The 23,175-nt window shown below is 39.7% G+C and overlaps 1 protein-coding gene across 7 annotated transcripts; it reads right to left on the minus strand.

Annotated features, from left to right (window-relative positions):
* Positions 1 to 650: 650 nt before the first annotated feature.
* Positions 651 to 21,568, minus strand: stxbp5b (syntaxin binding protein 5b (tomosyn); the record flags this gene model as incomplete). 7 transcript variants are annotated; one of them, XM_035673445.1, is given in 27 exon segments in its annotated part: positions 651 to 3,693; positions 3,789 to 4,009; positions 4,220 to 4,331; positions 4,854 to 5,019; positions 5,144 to 5,501; positions 6,436 to 6,675; positions 7,402 to 7,530; positions 7,744 to 7,794; positions 8,909 to 8,956; positions 9,052 to 9,108; positions 9,194 to 9,256; positions 10,527 to 10,678; positions 10,967 to 11,092; positions 11,488 to 11,672; positions 11,759 to 11,979; positions 12,834 to 12,874; positions 13,016 to 13,083; positions 13,232 to 13,379; positions 14,305 to 14,377; positions 14,512 to 14,666; positions 15,359 to 15,437; positions 15,690 to 15,813; positions 16,748 to 16,831; positions 17,777 to 17,840; positions 19,580 to 19,714; positions 21,121 to 21,221; positions 21,487 to 21,568. In XM_035673445.1, coding segments are annotated over 27 exon segments (3,325 nt in total), but the record flags the coding sequence as incomplete, so codon positions are not given.
* Between the last annotated feature and the right edge of the window lie 1,607 nt (positions 21,569 to 23,175).

Here is a 23,175-nt window from a genome sequence, read left to right on the forward strand (position 1 = left end):
GTGGTAATATGTGGGGAGGCAGCAAGGTGTCCATCAGGATGATCAAGGCAATGTTGGAGATAAAGGGGTTTTAATCTATAGCGGACACTGACCTCCGACCTTAGTAGGGACATTAGAGTATTCTATCAGTGACGCATACATTTTTAAATGAAGAGCAAATGAGCAAACAGGACAACGTGAAACTAAAAAAACAAGACGAAACAGGTTATGCTTGGTTTTACATTTATTTTCCATTGCACAATAATATATATATATATATATATATATATATACGGTATCTACAGTCTAAATTGTTTGTGGCAGCAGATTAAGTCAGACATCCATGTGAAATTTATTTTAATAAAACTGTACAAAAATTGCCTTCTATGAGAAAATACTGCAACTCCACAGATATTAATCCCAGAAGACAGACAGATGGATGGGTGGAAGTATGGCGACTGAGAAACCCTTAAGCTCTCCTGCACGGTGCCCTAGCTTTCGCTTTCTATGCATTTCTACAGCACAGGGAAAGCAAGAGCTTTCATGAAGCAAAACAGTAACATAAACAGATGTACCAATAAAATAAATATATTCTCTCACACTTATACAATTGGCATGATCAAATTAAAATGGGACGCGCTTTCTCATGTGCGATGAGAACTTGAGTTTTGTTCAACTAGGTGGTAAATACAAATGCCAGACGAGACAATCTCTAAGAGGGATAATACATGGTTGTTTCAAGTTTGTAAACACTTAATATCATGCATCCTTCAATGTGCAATAAGAGACCATTTAGGACATATATGTTGCAAACTGAAGCACTTTAAAGTCGAGGCCACACTTTGTAGAAAGACTCAGCGGCCCACCAAGAGGAGACGATTCTCCTGCAGTAGCAAAGCTTGAATCTGTGATGAGCATGTTCAATATTTAACCAGAAAATGTTTGTCGTGTCTGGATGATGGGTAATTATGCACAACCATTGTTTTGGACATTAATGTGAATTATTCTATCCCAAAAATTACATTAAAGGTATTATTTTTTAATAGATTGTTGAAATTAAAAGTATATATATATATATATTTGTTTTCAAATATATAAATATATCATAGTATCATTAACCTGACATTGAAAACAAATCTGAGAGTGAAGCAATCAGCATAATTGGCAAATGACATAGATAAGCATAGGTTCTGTCATGTTTTGGTCCTTTCAAAAATAAGAAAATGGGACAAGAAAAATGAACACACTAGAAATCATACTAACAAAATTATTTTAAGTACAAAAAATAGTGCAAAACCCACATATCTGCTCTTTGAAATGGGTTTATCTCAGTAGTATACAGTAGAGAAGATTAAATTCAGCCAGCTTAAAAAAATGAAGGGTTTTATTCCAAAATGCTGTATATCCATCTTGGATAAAACATTTTTGGTGTAATTGATTGCTCAACATCTCCTAAGCATACACGATTTAATACTTCAAAATCTAAGAAAATGGATCATAACTTCTAACAGTTTTTACTTCATGCCTGCAACCATTTTCCATGAGTCGTTTTTTTCCCATGATTTTCTTTGGTGGATATCTCATTTTGGAATGAAACTCTTCAAATTCACTTTGCCTGTCCTCTGAACACATGTACAGCAGTTTGGGTATAGAGGGTGGTATGCCCATAAGAAGAAGCTAAAGCCAATCTACTACCCCCCCTATACACAGTAGACTTCTTGACTTAAGAGTTCTGTCCAAGGTATTCAGACTGACTCTTACCATTTTGGGAAAAATCAAGACAACTCTGTGAAATTAAGCAACTCTTTGGTGTCGGAAAAGAACATAGCCGCAAGCGTACAGTATGTCACGATGCCTGAACCTGCACTGTCAGATTTGTGTCCAGCTGTCCCGTTATTTACATAAACATTTGGCAGCAATCTGGACTGACAAAGTCTTGTCTCTCTTTTTCAAAATAAAAGACCAACAGGTAATGCTCCTACATTGACACAAATAGCAGCATATCCTTGCACCTCGTGAAAAAGAAATCTAATTACAATAGAATTCTAGTTAATCACATTGAAAAACACTGTCAAGCAAAAACAAAAACCTCAAAAAGACCTATTGTAATACACTGTATCTATGTAGTATTATAAATATTGGCGCCCATACACATATTCCTGAATATATGTATGTTCACAAACACACAGACATACACATAGGTAGAGGTTAGCATATATGCATCATGAGGCAAAGGCAGAAGAGAAGTGAATGGTTCAGAGAGAGATGACCAGTGGCACTGTGTGGAACACTCTGTGGTGCTTGGTCATTTCTACTGGCAGCTATGAATACAAAGACAGCATTACCATTTCCATTGTGCTGTAAGAGACACATGCTTTTTTCCCTACACATTGAGAAACGAGACGGAAATCAACTTCAGCTATGACAGAATGCTAAAAAAAAGAAAGAAATCTGAATAATCATGTATAGATACAATCTTTATCACAAAAAACAAAACTGTAACCAAAATATACATTTATGCTAATCATATTGAGGACAATCTTTGTCTTGCCCTTAAAAACATTATCCTTCTCATACGTGACTTAGCTACAGCCCCTTTGAAAGCTAGAACAATAGGAGAACTTTAGGGGTTTTCCAGTGTATCAACTCTTAATTTTTCTGATCAATGTAAACTCTTCATCGGGGGGGGGGTAAACATTTTCAGCACTTTTTAACGCATTTGATTGACAAAGGAAAAAAATTAAAATGAATGCCCATCATTCAAACTTTAACTTCCTATCCATTATACTATTTCCAATAAATAATCTAAATTTAAAATAAAACCAAAGTGAGTCCCAGAAAACACGCCATTTCTCTTTCTCACCTAAAACAACTTGGAAATGCTGTAAAAGGAATGGTCGGTGATGAACTAGCGTACTACCAGCCCTTATTCGGTGAGAGGCAATATATTCATCATCTCCCTGTCTATTCTCTACGGTTGTAAGTGCTTGAAAGGCCCTTTCAGACAAAACAAAACAGACTAACAAAAGGACAGAGGTCAAACTCTAACAAATAATTTAGACCAGAAAAACAAACATACAAGAGTCCTTCATCGATTCAATCATTCCTATAGAAATCTTCATCGACTTGATTAGACTTGAAGGACCAGGGGTCATCAGACTTTTCTCCTCATTTGTGTCCACTGTGTTTGGCAGACACCATAAAGGGTAGAGAAAGGAAAAGAGAACAATTGCAATCAGGCCACCACAAGTACATGTTTTGCAGAATTGTCTTTTCTCTTCCAGAACAAAACAGCAGGGTGTGTAGATATATATATGAGATATATATGAGTGCATGACTGATGGATATGAATGGTCCCCTCTCTCCTGTTCTGCAGACTGATGTTAAATGAACATCATCGCTCTCCAGTGAAATGGAAAGAGAGATTCCTAAGGGCTTCTCTTCTTCCATTTCTTTCCATTCTCATTACGTTGGGTTGGCCAGTGTCTACTCCGCGGCAGTCCTCCGGTGACTGAGGTAATGCAGAGTGTATGATATTGTGCTGAGAATAAAAGCATGAGTCTGTTGAGCAGAACCCCCCGTGGAGAGAAATAGAGAAGAAGAGGGACCTGCAGCTCCTAAGAGACACTGGTGTTTGCGTGATAACAGAGTCCGATGCTCCACACGCTGCCATCAGAGCTGGTACCACTTCTTATCTTTGTACTTCAGCATCATCTGAAGAGAGAAAAGACGGAAAATGAGAGTCAGAAATACATATAGTTAACGTGAAAACAATGTTTTAGATGCTCAAAGAAATGGCAAGTGCGTACATCGTGAGCATGTTTGGAAAAGGAATCTGCGCTGGCCATCATGGCTGCCGTTCTTTCATCCAGCTCTCCCAGTTTCTGTCCTCTCTCGTCCAGAGCTATCCGGGCCCGGGCCAGGTCTCCCACAACCCCAGAAGCTGCACCCTTCATGCCCTCCATGCCCCCTGGGCCTGGGATGTGCTGGGCCAGGCTACGGGAGGCCTTACCAGAAGCTGTTTCGCCAACTACAGAAGACAAAAGGAGAAATCAATTTAATGTGTTAAATTCCAACAATGATGCATTCCCAAAACACCTCTGGCTGGTAGCTTTTTGATCAGCCAGTAACATTAAAAGTCAACATAATGATACATTATATATATATATATATATTATGTAAATGTAAGAAAATATGGAAAATTTTAAGGTGACTTGATACACGGCCAGTCTGTACTCACAGAGGTCTTCCCTGTCCAGAGACTGAGCTCCTCCCCCAAAAAGACCCTTGAAGAATCCTCTGTTAGGAGCCTCTGGTGTCTCCACAGGGGTAAATAACTCACTGAGCATCTCCTGAGGATGACAGAAACATCAGCACATGTCTATTTAAATCTATACTCCCTCTGACCTATAAAGCATCACACCGTTTTACACCATGCCATGTCATGTGTACAATTATGCATCTTCACATTCATGAAAAAAACAAAAATGTTTGTATATGAAAATATATATACGGTACATAAAAATGCATATGTAATACTAGTGACCTCGGTGGCTTGTGTTGATGTTATATCTGAATAGACAAAGATCCCAGATTTCTACCTGCCCACACAGGATGCTTGGTGTAGGGATAATTGGTGTCGTGTCAGGAAGCCCAAAGATTCATTATGAGCATGGTGCATTATGTTAAAATGCCATTACAGTCCACGGTGCTGAAAGTACAAAAAGTTCTCTACACCCACATACTCTACTTAAGTTTGGTCCTCCCAGCCTACATGGAAAGTATTTTTTGCACACTTATAATTATTGGATCCAATAATTAAAACATGAATTCAAATTTTTCATAACTCATCCACTAAATTAAGAGTATCTGACCTGCAGATTATCACAGGTCTCCTGGCTATAGGTGATCCTCTGGATCTCAGTGGCAGAGGTGAGGTACAGGGCCTGACCCAGGTTAGAGAAGCAGAACGTTCTGGCTATGCGCATATCTGTCAGCGGCAGGTAGTTCACATCCAGCAGAGGCCTTAGACTGGGTAAACTGTGGTAACACAAAGATGAGACACTATTTCACACCACATGGTAACTTTAAGAATTGTGGAATACAAATGTAATTATTGTGATTTCATCAGTAGATACAAATAGTATACAAACAGAGACAGTACCTCAAAGTCATGATGTGCCCGTTAGCACAGAAACAGGCAATACAGTTAGCTCCGGCCATCTGCACAACATCAGCCCTTAGCACGAAGGAGGTCTCTGTGATGTTGTGTTTGTAGATGCGAGTTTGGGAGGGCATGGCCACAACCTTGGCCTGTTTCTCTGAACACAGCACGGCGAACTGGGAATCTTGACCCTCTTGTGACGAGGGAGGGGAGGCCGGTCTGCGCCTCCGGTTCTTCTCCTTGTCCTCGTCTGAGGCATTTGGGTCATACCATGACTCGTAGGCAGGGGGCAGCAGAGTTCCAGTAGCGTCCAACAGGGCCATAGTCAAAATGCCTCCTTTAAGACTGACCAGAGTTCCTGGAGAATGAGTATTACAGAGGTATTGTTTTCATTGGGGTTAGAGACGGCCATTAAATGACCACAAAATATCAAGCTAACTTTTACTTAGCGCTACATTCCTCAAAGTCAACCAAGAGGACAGCAGACTGACTGGGATTTTTTCATCTGGAACAATTGCATAATAACTGTGATGGGAAATAAAACCCACCTTCACTAACTCTGTCCTGTGCTCTCTCTTTTACTAGAGAGAAATATATATACATTATAAAGAGCTGCTTTGTGGCAAATATTGTTTTAATTGAAATGCAACATCACTGAATTAGCCACAGCGTGTACCCATGTGGACTCCATGTGACCTTCATGTGACCATGTGGCACTCACTAATATTGTACTGCGCTTTTAAATTCTGCTTAAAAAGTAACTTAAATAGTCAGTGAGTGACTCAATAATAACTCCACTAGATGCAGAGATTTCTGGGACTGAAATCTGATCTTTCTGGAAACAAAACTCCTTACACACATATTTTAAGTGACCACAATTTCCCTCTGTCCGTCTCCGCCACCACTTCCTTCATAAATTTTAACTACGCTTCACAGCGCAAGAAACCACCAAGACATTTCAACTATGAAAGTCAGAAAGAGTCATTCTGAAGTTTAAGGACAAAGCATAGTTACTACCTAACCTACATTATACTGTTTAATATCTTGGCCATGCAATCCCTGCTGCCCATAGCTCACTTTCTATGTCTGTTAGGAACGTGTGACTTTAAAAGGGGTTGAAGTGGTGGCTTTGTTGTAGACTGGTATAGGAGATAGGTCCTAGTACTGATGTTTTAATTCCGACTGCTTGTCAATCAGGGTCACTGGTGAGTTAATGTACTTTTCTGTCTCCCCCAGTCACATGCAGATCTCCCCATCTGGTGAATTACATCAAATTCAGTTCAGCTTCTTACCGCAGGAGGAGATGCCGACCGGTTGCTGCAGCCTCTGGTCCCCACCGGGTGGCAGGCTGAGGGCCACCATCATCACAGTGCCCTGGGTGGTTCCCACCAGCAGACAGGGGCTGACCAGGCTGTCAATCTTCCTGGGGAAACTCTCACAAAAGTGAAAGGAGGAGATGGCCTCTCGAGATTCTCTGTCTATGCTGCTTACACTTGAACTACGTGAGCGGATGAATGAATTATCCTTGGCATCTGGACAGTGGGACAGGAGTGAGCACAAAAATGACAGAATGAGGAATGGTTTGTGTGAAATGAAAGGGTTAAGAAATGTATTGAGGACAAACAGGATGATTTGAGATGTTATTGGCATAAAATCCACTCAGTCAAAACTCATTTAACATGTTAAAGCAACCATGTGTTTAGTGGACCACAGCTTTTTGACATTGAGAAGCTGTTGCAGTTAATATCTAGGGATACATTTTCTTTAAATGGTTCCCACAATGTACTTTTTTTGCAATGAAATTTAACAACAACATTCTCAATGTGAAAAAAATTGCATAAGATATGCTTGTAGTACTACAGGGACTCCCAAGGAATAACTGGTATTTAAGAAGCAAGAATTATTCATGCCTCATTACTGTGCTGACGGCAGCTGAAACACAAGCTTTTAAACTCTTTAAAAAGCTAATGAGGGATCACAACAGAAACACAAAAAGATCTGTGACACAGAGGGGAAGGCTAAACAACACCGCCCATCATGTGTGTTCTTCACAAGGAAAAACTGTAAACAAGAAAAGCAAGATTTTTAACACTGAGTGCAGTCAAGTCAGGGGAGCATCCTTAGAAGGAATTAAACAATCATTGTGAGAAGATTAGTGTCATGTGTCAACCCATTCAGAATAGAAGCCCCAGCTGCATTGGGGGTTAGTACCAGTTATCACACTTCAGCCCAAGTCAGACCATGGCTGGTCCACTCACAGGAGTTAGGGGCTGACTTAGTTCTACAGACGGGCCCCTTCTGGTGCATCCTGGCTTCCACCTTGCCTTCCTTCACACTACAAAAGCGCTTCTTACATGTGAGAGAGCGCAATCGTTCGAACCTCTTCTCTGATCACAAACAGAAAGTTCGTCTCAACTTACAGTAAAACATCCAAATACAACAGTCTCACATTGCAACATGCTATTAGACAATAAGCAGTACTCTCACAGAAGTATTTCACAGCTGTGAACACAAAGCAGCAGAAGGTTCAAATGACAGAAGAAAAACCTGTAAGAAAATGTAAAGGTTTTTAGAAGCTAAAATCAGTAGTTGTGGCTTACCCAGGTCTGGCTTTTGCTCGCTAGATGAGCTAATTTTCCGTGACATCTTGGCTGTAACAGAAACAAATACTCCTATTTTATGAGGAAGGAATGATTGCTAAAAATGGAAACGTTTTTGAAATATCAAAGATCATTTGTTAAATTAATTTACAAAATAAGATTCTGTAATTATCATTTCAGAAATCTTTGGCATTGTTTTACTGTGTAAATCAGTGTGCAATCATTGAACACAATTTTGATTTCGAGTCATTCTTAAGAGTGGTGATACTGAAGGACAACCGTTGAGGACATACATAAAGTACATACGGTACATTATGCTAGAAATGGGACAACTCTTCCTGTATGCAGCAAGACTCACTGCTTCATAAAAGGAATATTCCAAAAACATTTCAATTTACTTTAGTTGGTGCTTTTCACTTTGTTGCTTGCTACCAGAAACGGTGCCAAATCTAAAATCTAAAACCCCAAAAGTGTCCTGTTGCAGTCAATAACCACCCTTAGAGAAACCCTTAGAATACAAATGATGCTGAGAAGCATCACAGACAGACAACCAAAGGGCCTGTAATGTCAAACAAAGCAAAAGGGAAAGACAATAAACAAGACAATTGCAATTCAGTGAACACAGTTATGCAAAGAGAGTAGGATGAGGAGGAAAAATCAGTGGCTAGCTAAATAGTTAACACTGAGCTGAAACCCTGGAATCAGAAACACACAGCAAGTGTCTACAATCAAAGAGAAATAATTCACTTAAACATTTAAGTGACACGGTTAGACATTAGTATGTAAAGAATAAGGCATGAAGCAGATTTTCTATGCTTATGAATTAGTGAGAAAGTAACATTTGCCAATTTGGAATATTTTCAATCCAGTGTTGTGAAGCAACAGCCAACAGCATTTTGACAACAATCTGCATAGAAAATCTGAGGCATGAAATTCGAAAGATGTCCTGTCATGCATTTGATAAAGACTCCTGATTAATTTCATAAATCAACTATGTACCCCCCAAAACCATGATTAGTAAAAATACATTTCTTGAATGCACTTCTTTCTTTCATTGGCACAAGACGCACAGATTGACGTAGGATTGAGGCACAGTGTGGTTAGAACGCTGTCATTCAGAGAGAAAGAGAGTAATCAGAAAGAATACATCTGGATGATACAGTACCAAAGTCATTGGCAACCGTCTTGGAAAAGCGTCTGCTTTTGAACTTCACTAGAAATAAGGGTTCAAAAAGACAAATCAGGTAACTGCAGCCATTTTGAAATGCTTAAATTTAAGGGGACGTGTAGCTTTTAACAATACAGTACCCTTCTGTATGAACTTCTGTTTTCGTTCATCATCTGAATTGCAAGGGGAGGTAGATCCTACATGACAAATGGCGGCGTTTGAAAAAGACGTATTTTAAAATCATAAAAGGATCTGGGGTTTTTTTTTTGTATGAAGGCTTACCTGAAGTAGGTGATTTGCAGCGGTCCTCTGAGGTGTTGGACCCATCGTTGGTATCACAGGCAGCTGTGGGAGCCACAAAGGTTGTAATTAAACATGGCAGAATTAATCATACTCTTGGACTACTCTCAGCAAGTCTTACTAAAACTTTGCCAATTACAACAGTACATGTGGTGAAAACAATAAAGGGTCACTTATTTAAACAAAGGCAGGGACAGCTACCCATACAATTCACTTCACAAATTCACTTCACAAATCTAGTACAAATCTGTTGACTCAAGGTGTCAACATTGCTCGTCTAATAAAATAGGTGGCAGGGTTTAAAGATACACTACCTGATTTTGTCAAAGTGCCCTCAGGTCTCAAAATGTTCTCCCAACTCACTTTTAAAAAGTCAATAGTGAGCTTTGGGGCTTTGGGGCTGCTATATCAAAATCACGGAGTGTACCTTCATGAGAGTAGGGGAAGGCTTAAAGGATAGGAAATATACTGTAGGGGGGGAAGAAATTCTGACACAACATGACTTACTGAGGTGAGATGAGCGTAGTTTTTTCATAGACTCAGTATACAAGTTAGAAAGTCTGGACATGCAAGACGTCACAGTTGGAATGTCTTTACCAAATCACAAAGAGAGATACCGACAGTAAAAACAGTGAAACAGAAAAATGAATGAACATCATAACTGCAAAAGAAAAGAAAGATAAGAGTCTCAGAGGCTTGCTGCTGGTAATATATAGATCAGATCGCATAAATTAAAAATTGCTTTTCATGGCAGAGGACCCAAATTGAAGAGTCTTGAATCTAGCACCAGACCGCTGAGACTGAAAAGAAGGAATACAACCAGTGGCTGACAGAATGATAAGGCAGACAAAAACACTGTAAAAGACAGAAACAGAAAGACTAAAAACAAACAACTATGAACTACGTGTTGTTTTATCACAGCAAAGAATCAAAAGGAAATGCTACAGCATCACTGATAAAGCATCCACTCTGACTGCACAGATCATGAACACACATGCTCCACTGTCTTTGGTCTGTCCAACTGAACAGATGGAGGATCTGTCAGCGATGCCCCCTGTTGAGGGACAGCAGCTACTGCAGGGGGCAGTGCTCATGGTGCGAAGTCACGGCTGCTGCCAAGTGTCAGCCCTGCCTAACCCACCTCTAAACAACCAGAGCCTCTCAGCTGATGGTTAGGATTGCTAATATAACAAATATGAGTTAAGTAAGAAATATAAACAATTTATTTCAGGGTTAATAATATTAGTCAGGGCTGATACGTAGCTATGGGGGGGGGGAGTGACCAACAGTCAACAATGTTGGCGGTGCAGCTCACCTCCAGAGGGCTGCCGCTGTTTGCGTGGGGAGCGAGGCTGCCTCTGGTAGGGCTCAGATGGGCTGTACAGCTCTGATGTGCCCATGTTGAGGAGCAAAGTTTTCTGGAGGTAGTCCACCACAGCCAGACCGTTACTGTTTCCAAACACCACACTGAAACACAGAAGGGATGAGAGACACAGCTGAATTAGGATTCAGATGCTATTTTTTGCTCTCAAATTCTCGCTGTGATATGGGCAGGCTTTTATTTACAGTTGCACTAAATAACGGTTCCTGCCTTCTGTCTGACAGGATGCAATTAAAGTTTCTTGACGCGCTCACATTTAGCACAAATACAGCCACTGGACAGGGATAACCACCACTCTCGAGACACGTGTGGGCATAAAGTGATGTGCTCTCATGTCAGAATATCAAGTGTACATGCTAGCCGTATAGACTTACAGGCCGTAGGAGGAGTTGATAGCCAGGCTGCTGATTGGCTGGGGTGGCTCCCCGCTCACCCACACCAGCTGGATCACCAGCTCCACCTGGTAGCCCGGAGACTGCTTCAGCGGGGAGCTCCGCACCCTGCATCAAACACACAGCAGGATGAGACAGCAGGCTACAACGCACACTGGAATGAATAATCACCCTTTGGGTAAGCCACACTGACAATATACTCATATTTTTTATTATCGTTATTCCCCCTTCCACCCTTTTACTGTCAAAACATTCTCATCATTTTTAATATCTTTATAAAGAGGATTATTTTGCCCTGGTGTACTGATGTGGAAATGTTGTGAAGGATTGAGCAGCTGACTGGAAGGAATGAATAGATCACTACATCACTTACTTTAAAAAATAAATTTTTTGGCATCAGTTTATGGTCTGTTCAGTGACAACCTGCTTCACAATGACCTAAATATGTGAGCACAATTCACCCTTTTTTTAAAAATAAACAGAAAACGTGTAATTGTCCATACTTCAGGCATGGTATATTGTCCCGGGGTCCATCACAGGAGTTGCTGCCTGTTGAGGGTTGAGTAGGAGGCTCGCTGTCCTGAGGGCTGGAGGAAGCTCCCGGGGTGGGCAGGGTGGGGGTCTGCTCCCCTCCTGGGTCAGGGGAGTCGCCATTGCTAAACTCACACTGCATCCGCACCTCCAAAAGCTACATACAAGATATTATGTGTTAAAAAAAAAAAAGGCTTGTTGTTTCTGACAACACACTGACATGGACAATTATCGTTTACCCACCTGCACAGTTTCAGTGGTGATTTCTTGTTTGCTGAACCTATAGACGATAACGTGGGCAGACACCCCAGCCACACAGAGCATCCTGCTCTCGGGACACCAGGACAAGGTCTGGATGGCAAACGGGTCCTCTTCTACTATTTCTGTACTTGGCTTCTCCTCCTTACTGCGAGCCCTCTCAAACACCTTGGCAGTCTTTAGCTTGTACAGCACTTGCAGCATTACTTTAAGAGCAAAAAATAAGTTAGAAAGATGTAGTGATATTCTGCCATCAGTTAATGTACTCAGGTGACCGGACAGAACAGCATATGATGTTGTATGTTCCAGTCAATTGTATTGAGTAGCTCCAGGCAGTATTAAGTAGCACTTTCTCAGTGTCACGTTGTGGGCATATCTACTTATGCAGATGACACTGTTGTGTATACAAATGCTTTTAAACCATAGCAAACTGTTTCAAAGCTTACTATGGCCATTGCAATAGTAAAACTTTATAAATATTGTCAAAAGTCTGTAAAATTAATGCTAGCAATTTATATTTAAGAGAAAATCAATGCTAAAGTTAAAGAAACAAACATTAAAAATGATTAAAAATATAAAATACAACTTAGGAAATTCAAGGCAAAATAGAAACTCTCTTCTCAATTGCTGCCAAAATATGAATGCATAAATTATATCTGCAAAGTGAAAATCCAACATGTATCAATATTTTCAGTGCAATATAGTATAATTGGGTCGTGTATTCAAAATGTTACACAATTTAATAATTCTCCACAGCATGAATTTGTCACCTTGCAATAAAGGAAAATCAGGACTGGAATACAATGTTTTATTTTCATACTATATCTGAGCTGATGAGTAATCCTCTGGATATTGCACTGGCTTTTAAATCTTTTATCTATGCAAACATTATTGTCAAGTGTATCATAACCGTGTTTATTATAATTATGTTTTTAACTGTAACCAGCAATATGATTTCTGATGGAAATAAGCTCTTATCTAAATATGGCAAAAACCTAAATCCACAAAGGATACATAGACCCCAACAAATAAACTGAATGAAACAAATAAAACTACTCACAAGCAGAAGCATCCCAAAATTTGATCGACCCATCAGCATGTCTATTATGGGGAGAAATAAAGAAAACAATAGTAGAATATGAGACAATTTGTTCACTGTGACAATGCATCATTTGTATGTGAATGAAAGTCAGTGAATGAAAATACATTGATTCATTCAATCATTAATAATTTGTCACTAACCCAGTGATTATGATCTCTGGGTAACTCTGAGTGCCTTGGCCCCAGTTTCCTCCACTAATAGGCCATTCCTGTGAAAAGGATAAAAAATATGTTAAATTTAGCAGATTTCTTTCAGTTGTGTTACCAGTATAATAGAATATATACAGTGTGTTTCAAAAGATCACTTCCAATGTCCAATTCACTTTAAACATACATTACACTGGGGCAGTAATTTACCTTCTTGCTGTAACCTTGTCTCTTTTGCCGACTGCCGACAGAGTAAAGTGCAGGAATAAGTTCAGCAGGGCAGTCAGCAAAGTACTCACAGCAGGTCACTGGTGACTCATGGATAGTCAGAGGATATGGATTCTCAAATATTGGGTACCTGTCAAGACAATGTGCCACAGGTTATATTTGAAAACTAATCACAACCTTCATAATATCTGCACTTGTCTATCAACTTGAGATGCAAATGACAACTTGCTTGCTGCCAATGAATGCCTTTCAATACTCTGACTGACATACTTAATGTTACAACAAAAAAACGTCTGGAGTCGTGACTTCACGCAGCCACTGCACTCTAACACCCAAATTTACAGCACACTTCAACCTGTGTTACTGCTGCTAGTGATACTGTGAGGTTTAAAACATCTGCAGTGAGTTGGGAGGAATCTGGAAGCATTATTGGGAGCAATAACAAAATCCAGGACTGCATCTTCATCTTTTATGTTGTCTGGGTTTCATTTAATTAATCAAATTAAATGGGTCAGATTTTTAAATATACCCAGTGACATTGCAAGATGCAACGGCAATAAAAATTTCGATGAGGAAAAGGCCAGGATTTAAAATTTAAATGTATTTTTTTTTACCATATAATTGCCATAAAATAGTAATGTAATAGGAAAAAAAACCATAATGCTTCACTGCAAATCAAATCCCTTTGGTAATTAATCAAAGTTAGACATTTTATTTTTCATGGGACCTTTAAAGAATAAGCGTAGGTCAAAAACAAACATAACTGACTGTGACAGCTTGCGTGTCCTATAAACGTAATATACCTATTACAGGTTATAAATTCATTATGACAACTGCAAAGATAGATCATGACTTTGTGTATTTTTTCTTCTGTTCACTCATTCAAGCCTGGAAGGTTTGAACTGCACATTTCTGATTGAAATAATCAACGTGTTTAAATAATTAGCAGTATCTATAATATATACTGTCTATTAAGATAATGTTCTTGATCTACAACACTCATATTCTTCGATGCATACCAACAACACTCTATATTTAGAAAGCAGAATAATTACCCAATCTGTCCGAGGTCTATTACAACTAAATCCTTCTCGAGAAGGACCACCACAGCATAAGGCTCCTGAAAGTCTGGAACCCCAAAAAAAAAAAAAAAACAACAAATTAGCACAAAATTAATAATATAATTACATGATTTAATTGAGCTAAAAGAGATTCTGAGACAAATGAACAAAACCTGTCCAAAGTAGAGTGTTGCAGCTCACCATTTGGATATGGAGTTTCACACAGTGTTAGGAAATCTACAATGGGGTAGTCCATCTCCAGGACAGCAGTGCTCTTTCCATGCATTACAGTCAGACAGGCTCTCCTCCCCACTGTATCGTAAGACAGACCTCCAGACAGGACCATGAATGGGTCCCTGAGTCCAGGAAAAACACACACACACACACACACAAACATTTGAATTGCTTATTCAGTACATTATAGCTTGTTGTATAGCTGTAGATCCATCCAGTGGTAAATGGGTGAAGAGAGACACCAACATTTTACTGTTGTACTTTCTCTGGAGATACTTTGCTCCCATTTCAAGAGCATCTATGGTGGGAGGAGCCTACTTTTTAATTATAATGACAACTATATTAATCCCTGTCCTCTAATACCTGAGAAAAAAAAATGTAAGGGATAATTAGATCAGCTTCAGTGAAATAGTTAATTTTTTATGTCATGTTTTAATAGGAAAGTTTTTGTCTTTTTACTTTGTGACCTTGACATAACAAGCTTGTTCTCTTCAGATAATGACAATTACATTAACAGTGATTAGTGATCACAACGTAATTAACATGTGACCTCAATGGAACAACAAATCATTTGTCATGATAAAGAATCATCATCATCTAATGATCACAACGTAACGAAGCCTGTGAGAACATAGAAATAATTAGAGGGCTTTCCACCTTTTTCCATCAGTAGGGTACGGTAACAGGACTGGCTTGTTAGGTCTATGCTGTTGTGATGGAATAACAGGAAAGGCCACTTTCAGTACAGGATATGGATTCAAACCAGAGTCGGTTAAGACACAGGATGGGTGGGAACTGCTACCATCACACTTACCCAGCCCTTGTTGTTTTGTATTCCACCTTCAGGATAGGCTTGCATGGTTCTGGCTTTTTTCCATCCTTAGGCTGCTTTCCTAGTGGAGGTCGAATGGCAAAAAACTGATTTAATTTACAGAGGTACAGCACATATGGTCTACAAATGCTTCTGTGCACGCATGGACATGTTGCCACCACCCTGTTGTTTTTTGTGCAAGTCACACCTCTAAGACTGGAGGGACTTTGAGCTACAATTTGCGCTTTTCAAGCCTTAAAAACTTGGCTTCTGTTCAATATGCCTGCGTGTGTGTATATAAACAATACATCTGTGTGTATACAACAGTTCCTACCGTGTGGCGTGATGATCTGTGCGGGCTTGGCTGGAGCTCTTACATTCCATGTGGTCAGGGTGCCATCAGAGTGGCTGCAGACAAACTGTTTACCCTCATGGTGCCAGGCTACTGAGTGGATTGCCTGAAAGACACACAGCAGCACATCATTACAGTGTAATAAAGTACATTTTACAGATGTGTAAAAATAAATAAGAAGATTTGTAGAAGCTCTGTGTGCAACATATTTGACAAGATACAGTTGGATTATGTTTTTATTATCATCAACAAATCCAATTGACATGAACAAAACCAACAGCACATTAGTCTCTTAAAACTTTCTCCCTTCCCCAGACTGTCTGTGGCACATTCATTCCTACTAAAGTCTTTGGGTGAATCATTCCCTAACAGCTGGGCACTGTAGTTTTTAGCAAAGGCCAAACAGGTATTTTCAGGTGCAGATTTATACACATTTGGTGGACTAGCAAGTACGTTTATAACAAGCAGGACAGTGTACTGCTTAAAATAAAGAATAAAGGAACATGTCATTAAATGAAACAGTGTGGCTCATGAGTTTTAATACTTTTTGGACAAAAATTAAGCTCCATGGAACAGAGGAATAAACTATATCAGGCTTTGCCTACAAAGGCAATGCTTGTTTGTAGGATCTGTCCATTGTTGGTTTTGGCCTTTTCATAGATTTGATTCATGGGATGATAATCAGAGAAATACAGAATATCACCAGACTGACTCGCTATTATTTCAAATCAGCAAACTTTTGTATTGTGGCTTTATTTTACTTTACTGGATATATAATCCAGTCGTGAGTGACAAACATAGTTTCATTATGTAATACTCAGTCGACAACAAAAGTCACCCAGCATGGAAGCTCCTGAGATAAAGTCTCAACGGATCCCGATGAGCAGCTGTTTCAGGTTTTATAAGAACACATTTGAGAGCCACTGTTCAATCACGTGAGATGGAAGTGACAGATTGCGCCAAACATGTTACTGTAAAACAGTGAGAAAACTCTAACTGAACTAACTAGTAGACTGAATGGAAAATAAATATTGCCTTACCTCATCGTAAGTGTAGCGGTAGTCAGCTTTTTTGCACTTCAAATCCCACAACACCACTACCCCACACTCAAATCCAATCAGAAGCTGCAATAACAAGAGAAGCAAAGCAGAGCTCAGCTGATTGCTGTGAAACCACATTCTGCAAACATAACTCAGCCTGGCGGTAATACGACTTTAACATAACTCTGTGATGTTCAAAGGATGGAAACACTTCATTATACTCCTAATTTCTCAATCATTTCCTAGGACTTTCTCCTAAAATAATTATGTAATTTGGTACTAATTATAGAATAAAAGGGATTTTATTGACTGAAAGATTAAACATTCAAATATTAATTATATTAATCAAACAAACAAATATACATTTAATATACATTCCTTTGAGGTGTCAAACTGTTACCTGATACTTTAACAACACAAGAATCTAAAACCACTGTAAAACCACTCTTATTATTTACTGGATAGCTGATAGGATATAGTCCCCATTCTTAATCTATTATTGATTAATAAATATTTTGTGATATCAAATGCAGAAGTTCAAGTAAATAAAGTTGGAAAAAAGCAACATTAACCTGTTGCACTCAAAGAGTGGTGTCCGGACATTAAAATGGTCAAATAAGCTAGTAGGGCGTCCATACAGTGAAGACTCTGAGAAGACTTAACAGGTGCAATAAATTCTACTGTCTTGATGTTGTTGTTACTTCAAAAAACCATCAGTATATCCAGTATTTTTTCTCTGGAACACTGTGAAAGGTTTCTGTAAACAATGAGTCTTTGATTTGGACACCAAAATCTGATGTTAACCATTGATATTTTAATTAGCTGGAAATGTTCTGCTATCATTCTCAATTGTAGCTGCACAAGCTGTATTGACATTGTGCCATCTGCGCTACAGCAGTTATTCGCAGCAAAAAGAAAAGTACAGCAGGAGATAACAAAAATATGGTACAGTATTGTTTTAGGCTTTAGTGTATACATTTATCTTTGTTCCACATGCTATGTAGTGGTCAACCACCAGTTCTTTCCTACCTTTCCTTCATCCATGGGGTTATCACTGATGTGCACGACAGGCCCTGGGTGTGTCTTGGTGGATCTGTTTAAATTTTAGGTACAGAAGAGAAACAAGAAGACACAGAAAGAGTGTGTAAATTCAGGAATATTTGTGCTCTGTAGATGATGATGTATACTTGATAAATGTTGTCCAAAACATACTGTCTATAGCTCTTAGTGGGAGACAAAGACAGGGAGGCAATTAGGGAAGCCATCCAAAAAGGAAATAAAGAAAAAATAAAGAATAAAAGCCAGAATCTCTGGTTGCGAGAGAGAGGGGGGGAGCAGGGTCACATGAGGGTCTATGAGAGATTATAGTGTGTGGAGACAGCGTCACCGTGGCAACAGAGCAAGGGGCATGGAGTTTGCGAAGGTCTGGCCTAAAGAAAGTGTTGCTGCCTCTGAATGTGGTCTGGCTCCAGCAGCTAATGATCTCATTGCTGCTGATGAGTCGATACAGTCAGAGATGCGGCAGTGAATAAAAGGCAAGGACGGACTGGGATATGAACTCCAGTCAGTAATCACCATCACATGACAGACAACTGTTTTTAGGTTTAATCACCATAATATATGTACGTATACAATATGTTTCGCAGTCTTAAAAGTAATTATTAGAAATTAATTTCTCCCACAGAGTTTAACCGACTGAGAGAGTAGGGTAAACACCATTTTACATAAACAATATTGAGTGTAAGCTATGTTTAAGTGGGCTACAACAGTAAATGTGATCATGAAGTCCACATGCTGCTTCTGTCCACTGCAGGAGACCTAGAACGTGAATTCACAACTTTGCAAAGACAACAAACTATGAAGCAGAAAGTGTGATGAAAAGACGTCTCTCTCTGAGATCAGACAACTCCTCTACAAAGAAATGACTGAATATTATGTTTTAAAATTTCACACTACAGCCAAGAGCTCTTTTCTTTAATCATTTTCACAGTCAGACAGCCAAAACCATTCCCCATCTCCGCTGTCTGTTTCTGAGACATTCATCGTAGCTGATGGCATACTTTGGTGTCCTGACACTTTCAACTCCCAGATCTAAAACAGCAATTTATCAGATTTCACCAGCAGCCTCACACACACAGCTTTATACTCTACTTCCAATTTTAGCTGCCAGTCACTGTCTGAAATTATCTTCTTTAAAGCTCACTGGTGGGTGTGCTAGAAGAATTACCTAGAGAAGTGCAACTTCTACAAGTTTCCTTTTTCCTTAAAATAATTGTCACACTATTAATTTTCAGTCCTATTCATGCACAGAATCAGACACTGCAATACTTTTATAACCAAGACAGTTAAAGTAACTAGTCAGTGTATTGGGTGACACTAATTTTATCCTCCAAAGTCTAATTTTAATCTGCATGCGGCGCCTGGCAAGTTATATCTGAACCCTGTAGGAAATGCAGCCCCGCATTCACCTATGCACAGGATGTGATGTGAAATTCCTTGTGATCCTTACAGTGGGTGTTGACACGGGGGAGTGGGTGACACAGGATAAGTTACTGGGGTTATGAAGTGGGCACTTCATATCACAGATGTTTCGTTAAATCAGGCAGCGAACACCTCCAGAAGTCTCAACAGCAAGTTCTGGCATGGCACAATCACCACCTCCATACCGCCCTCACACTGATCAAAGCTACAGTGTTCTCAGCTTACAGGACACACTTTAACTGAAGACATATTCCTTTGTATTTCAGAGTTTCCTGGTGTAGTGTCAACTCACACAACTGCACCAAGGAGATATGCAAATAGACTGGAAGTAAATGAGAAATACAGACTCACAGTTCGATGGCTTTGTTCCACATGATGACGTAGCCTGAGAGAGTGAAGGACTCCACGTTGACAATGTGGATGTTTCCTCTTTCTGTGCCGATGTAAAGCCATTTGCTCTGGAAGGGCAGGTGGCAGTATGTGATTCTGCGGGAGGAGATCAGGATCCATCACAACCAGGCATTTCATTATCTCATGACTCAATCCCATCACAGAGTCACCCTCGTCCCTAATCATGCTGCTCCAACTGGAAGGAGTAGCGAGTGACTAAGATTTAATTACAAAGGCCTTGCTCTTTGTCATACTAATGAAGGCAGGCTATATATAGATCAGTGGGGAAGAATAGCAGAGTAAACACTGCTGTCTTTTCTTAACTAGCAGGAAGAATCATTCAGTCAGACACCATATTTACAGTGGCAAATAGACAGCGCGTGCATGTGATACCTCGGGTGATATTTCACGTGACGTTTTGACTAAGCTCGGATGACAAATGTGTTCTTGTCTTGTTTCATACATTACAAAAAAATTTGTTTAACCAATTAAAGCTGCATTCGTTGATATTAATTGATTTTGTTGGCCACATAGGGGCAAAGAAAGAAACACATAACATCTGACATATTATCACCTCACAAAGTTGCTATGGAAAATTTTAGCTGTTTTATTCTCTTCCAACACATACAAAAATATCTGGGTCAGCTATTGGCTTACTTTGTGTGCCATTTGATACCAGACAGATAGCATACAGTAGGTTTATACTGGTATTTTCTTAGTCTATATACTCTCCTTTTTCCACCTTTTCTCTTATTGTTTTCTTTTAGTAAAGCACTTATTGCATAAATCAACATTATTATTATAATATCACTGTTTTTGGCTGGAAACAGCTGCCTACGGCATCTGGAAATGGGATTGATAAGGGGGCAGAATTTGTGGAAACAATGAGCTAGAAGTGGCTCGGTAGAGCTGAGGGGAACAGCAGAATAGGGTAATAATGTAATGTAAAGAGGGTTTGTCATTACAAGAAACACCACTACCTTTGCACATTTTATTAATTGTTAATATAAAGAAAAATGCCAACCACAGTTTTGAATTTTAAACTAAACCAAACTAAAAAAAACAACTATTTAACCACCACTACACCACAGATCCATTTATTACTAAACTAATGTGGTACTACTGGCGCTATAACTATGCGAGGGCTTACATGTTTACTCTTTAGATTTCAGAAAAGAAAATGGCATACAAATGATGGTTGGTGGATGGATGAGTAAAAAACATTTACAGCCAATCAAAATCCCAGAGACAACAGGGCACAGGTATTTTACTTTGACCTACTGAATTCACGACTTTGCCGGTCTGGTTACAGAGGAAAGGTTTTTACACAAGAGAACACTAATGAATTACCTTGAGACCTAATGGCAACAACACTGCTAATTATACACCAAGAAGCATGTGGCGAGCTGTGAGGACTGTTCCCAAGTTCTGTTCACACCTCACAGTGACAGGTGCAGTGTCAGTGCAAACGGATACACAGAGAGAAGAACACGTTACTGTACCTCTCCCTGTTGAACTTGAGAGAATGCAGGATAGCTGGGATTTTTTGCCTCAGGTTCCACAGGTGGATGCTGTCATCAGCTAAGGCACTCACCAGCGCCCCCTGTGGAAACAAGGGTGTTATTAGAATGCACAAAACACCTTGTGGCTTGGCTCAGGCTGTCTGATGTAGTTGTATAATGAGCACACAACAATGAGGGCATGTGGGTCACAAAAAGTAGTATTACTGTTTAATCAATTAATGAACAGAAGTGGCCTACAAACATGGAATATGCACTACTGATACCTGATAGTAAGAACATGGACAGACAGATGCACAGACAGTGAACAGACTTAGAGTAAACAAGGAAGAGGAAATGACAACAAACCTCGTTGACCAGGAACTGGAGCTGGATGACAGCTGAACCGCTCTCATGCTGACAGTAGCACTCCACGCCCGCCCGGCCAAAGCTAAAAGTCAGCTCAGTCAAAGAAAACAGGACAGTTCGTGCAGAAATGTGGGGAAAATCCTCTTAAACATAATGTAGATTATCTGATCTGCTCAACAATGTGTGTTAGAATAAGTGCATACTGATCATGTACTGGAGTTGTTTTTCATATCAACCATAAGGCATTTGGCAAGAGCATGAAACAAATTAAACTAGTGAGTTATAAATAAAACCAGTGGGCACGGTCTGCCTTATTTATTTACATGCGTCAGCCAGTATGACGGCATGTGATTAACTTAACTCTCACCTCTCTCTTTTGGACTGTTAAGGTCAGGTCTGAAACTCCTCGCCTGCTAAAACTGTTCATTCAAAAACAGCCGGGCCACCCATTCAGCCAACAGTGGATGCCGGGCCTCAATTTGAACTGTGCGTGAACTAAAAGAGGAGCCAAAATAACTGCATGTATGGCAGGGAGACTGTGGCCACGGCGGAGCACTGCCACGTAGCCACCAGGACTGTAATGTATCCCAGCACAGCACAAAAATGAGGAGCAGAATGAGGAAAAGCTTGTCTCCTTCAAGCAGCCTTTAATCACTTTCACAGACAGATAGCAGTATGTGAACCAATCACACACACCAGCACAAAAAAGAAGAAGGAAGCAGCATGAGATCTAATCATAGAGAGAATCTCTAGGCAGACAAAAAAGGTACACTGCTTCTCGTGCTCTTAATGTGATCATACCAAAGAAAAGCTCCAAAGACAAACAGCTGTGTTCACTATCTGAGACCATTTTGAGCTGACACAGCATAATATGTCTGAACAGGATTAACCAAGCTGTGATCAAACAATCCCTCAGTGCCTTAAGCAAACTAAGGTGGGGTTGCAGGAGACTGTTTCAGGACAGGCTCAACAGTGGGCATCACTTCTGCAGAAGGATGGAGGCAAACACACACTTTCAGACTTTAAGCCGGCGCCAGTGGAAGGCTGTTGGCAAATGAACTCACATTCACCCGTGACCTTTCCGTCCAGTTTTAGCTCCTGGCCCCGCAAGTTCTGTACAACATTTGTCAGAAATATTAATGGGTATCATGTCTCCACAGGTCCACAATGGAGGAGGAAGAGTCATTAAATCTGTTTCATGGCCCCTGGTCGTGAATAAATAAGAACGGAGCAGTGGTCTAAAGAGCAAAAACGTTAATATGCAACACTGTTCACTATTCATATTGCTAACATCAAGTAGGAACACTTCAACTGTTAATACAAGCTACATGTACGGTTTTTATATTTTTCTCTGTGTGTACGTAAATGTGCAGGTGTCTGAGCCGATTCTGATGCAATGTAGGTTACTGGTTAATGATACTTTCTAGGCTAGCAGGAAACTCTTCAAAACAAGATTTAATCTCTGACGTGAGCAAGTAGAATTTTCTCTTAGTACTTCCTTCCACGCTTCATGGTCAAAACTTTTACTATGATCTTGTAAGCCACAGGTACAAACTATAGAGTCTGTCATGTATAATACCTGTTTGCATTCTTGACTGTATTTCTTCAGTTGTACTTATGCTTCTAGGATTGTGTCAGCACAGGAAGCTGTGTCACACTAGTCAACTGTGACTTTGCATGTGAAAAAAA

The sequence above is a fragment of the Morone saxatilis genome, unplaced genomic scaffold (genome assembly GCF_004916995.1).
Source record: "Morone saxatilis isolate NCDOM2014 unplaced genomic scaffold, NCSU_SB_2.0 Contig3, whole genome shotgun sequence".
NCBI classification, from domain to species: Eukaryota; Metazoa; Chordata; class Actinopteri; family Moronidae; genus Morone; species Morone saxatilis.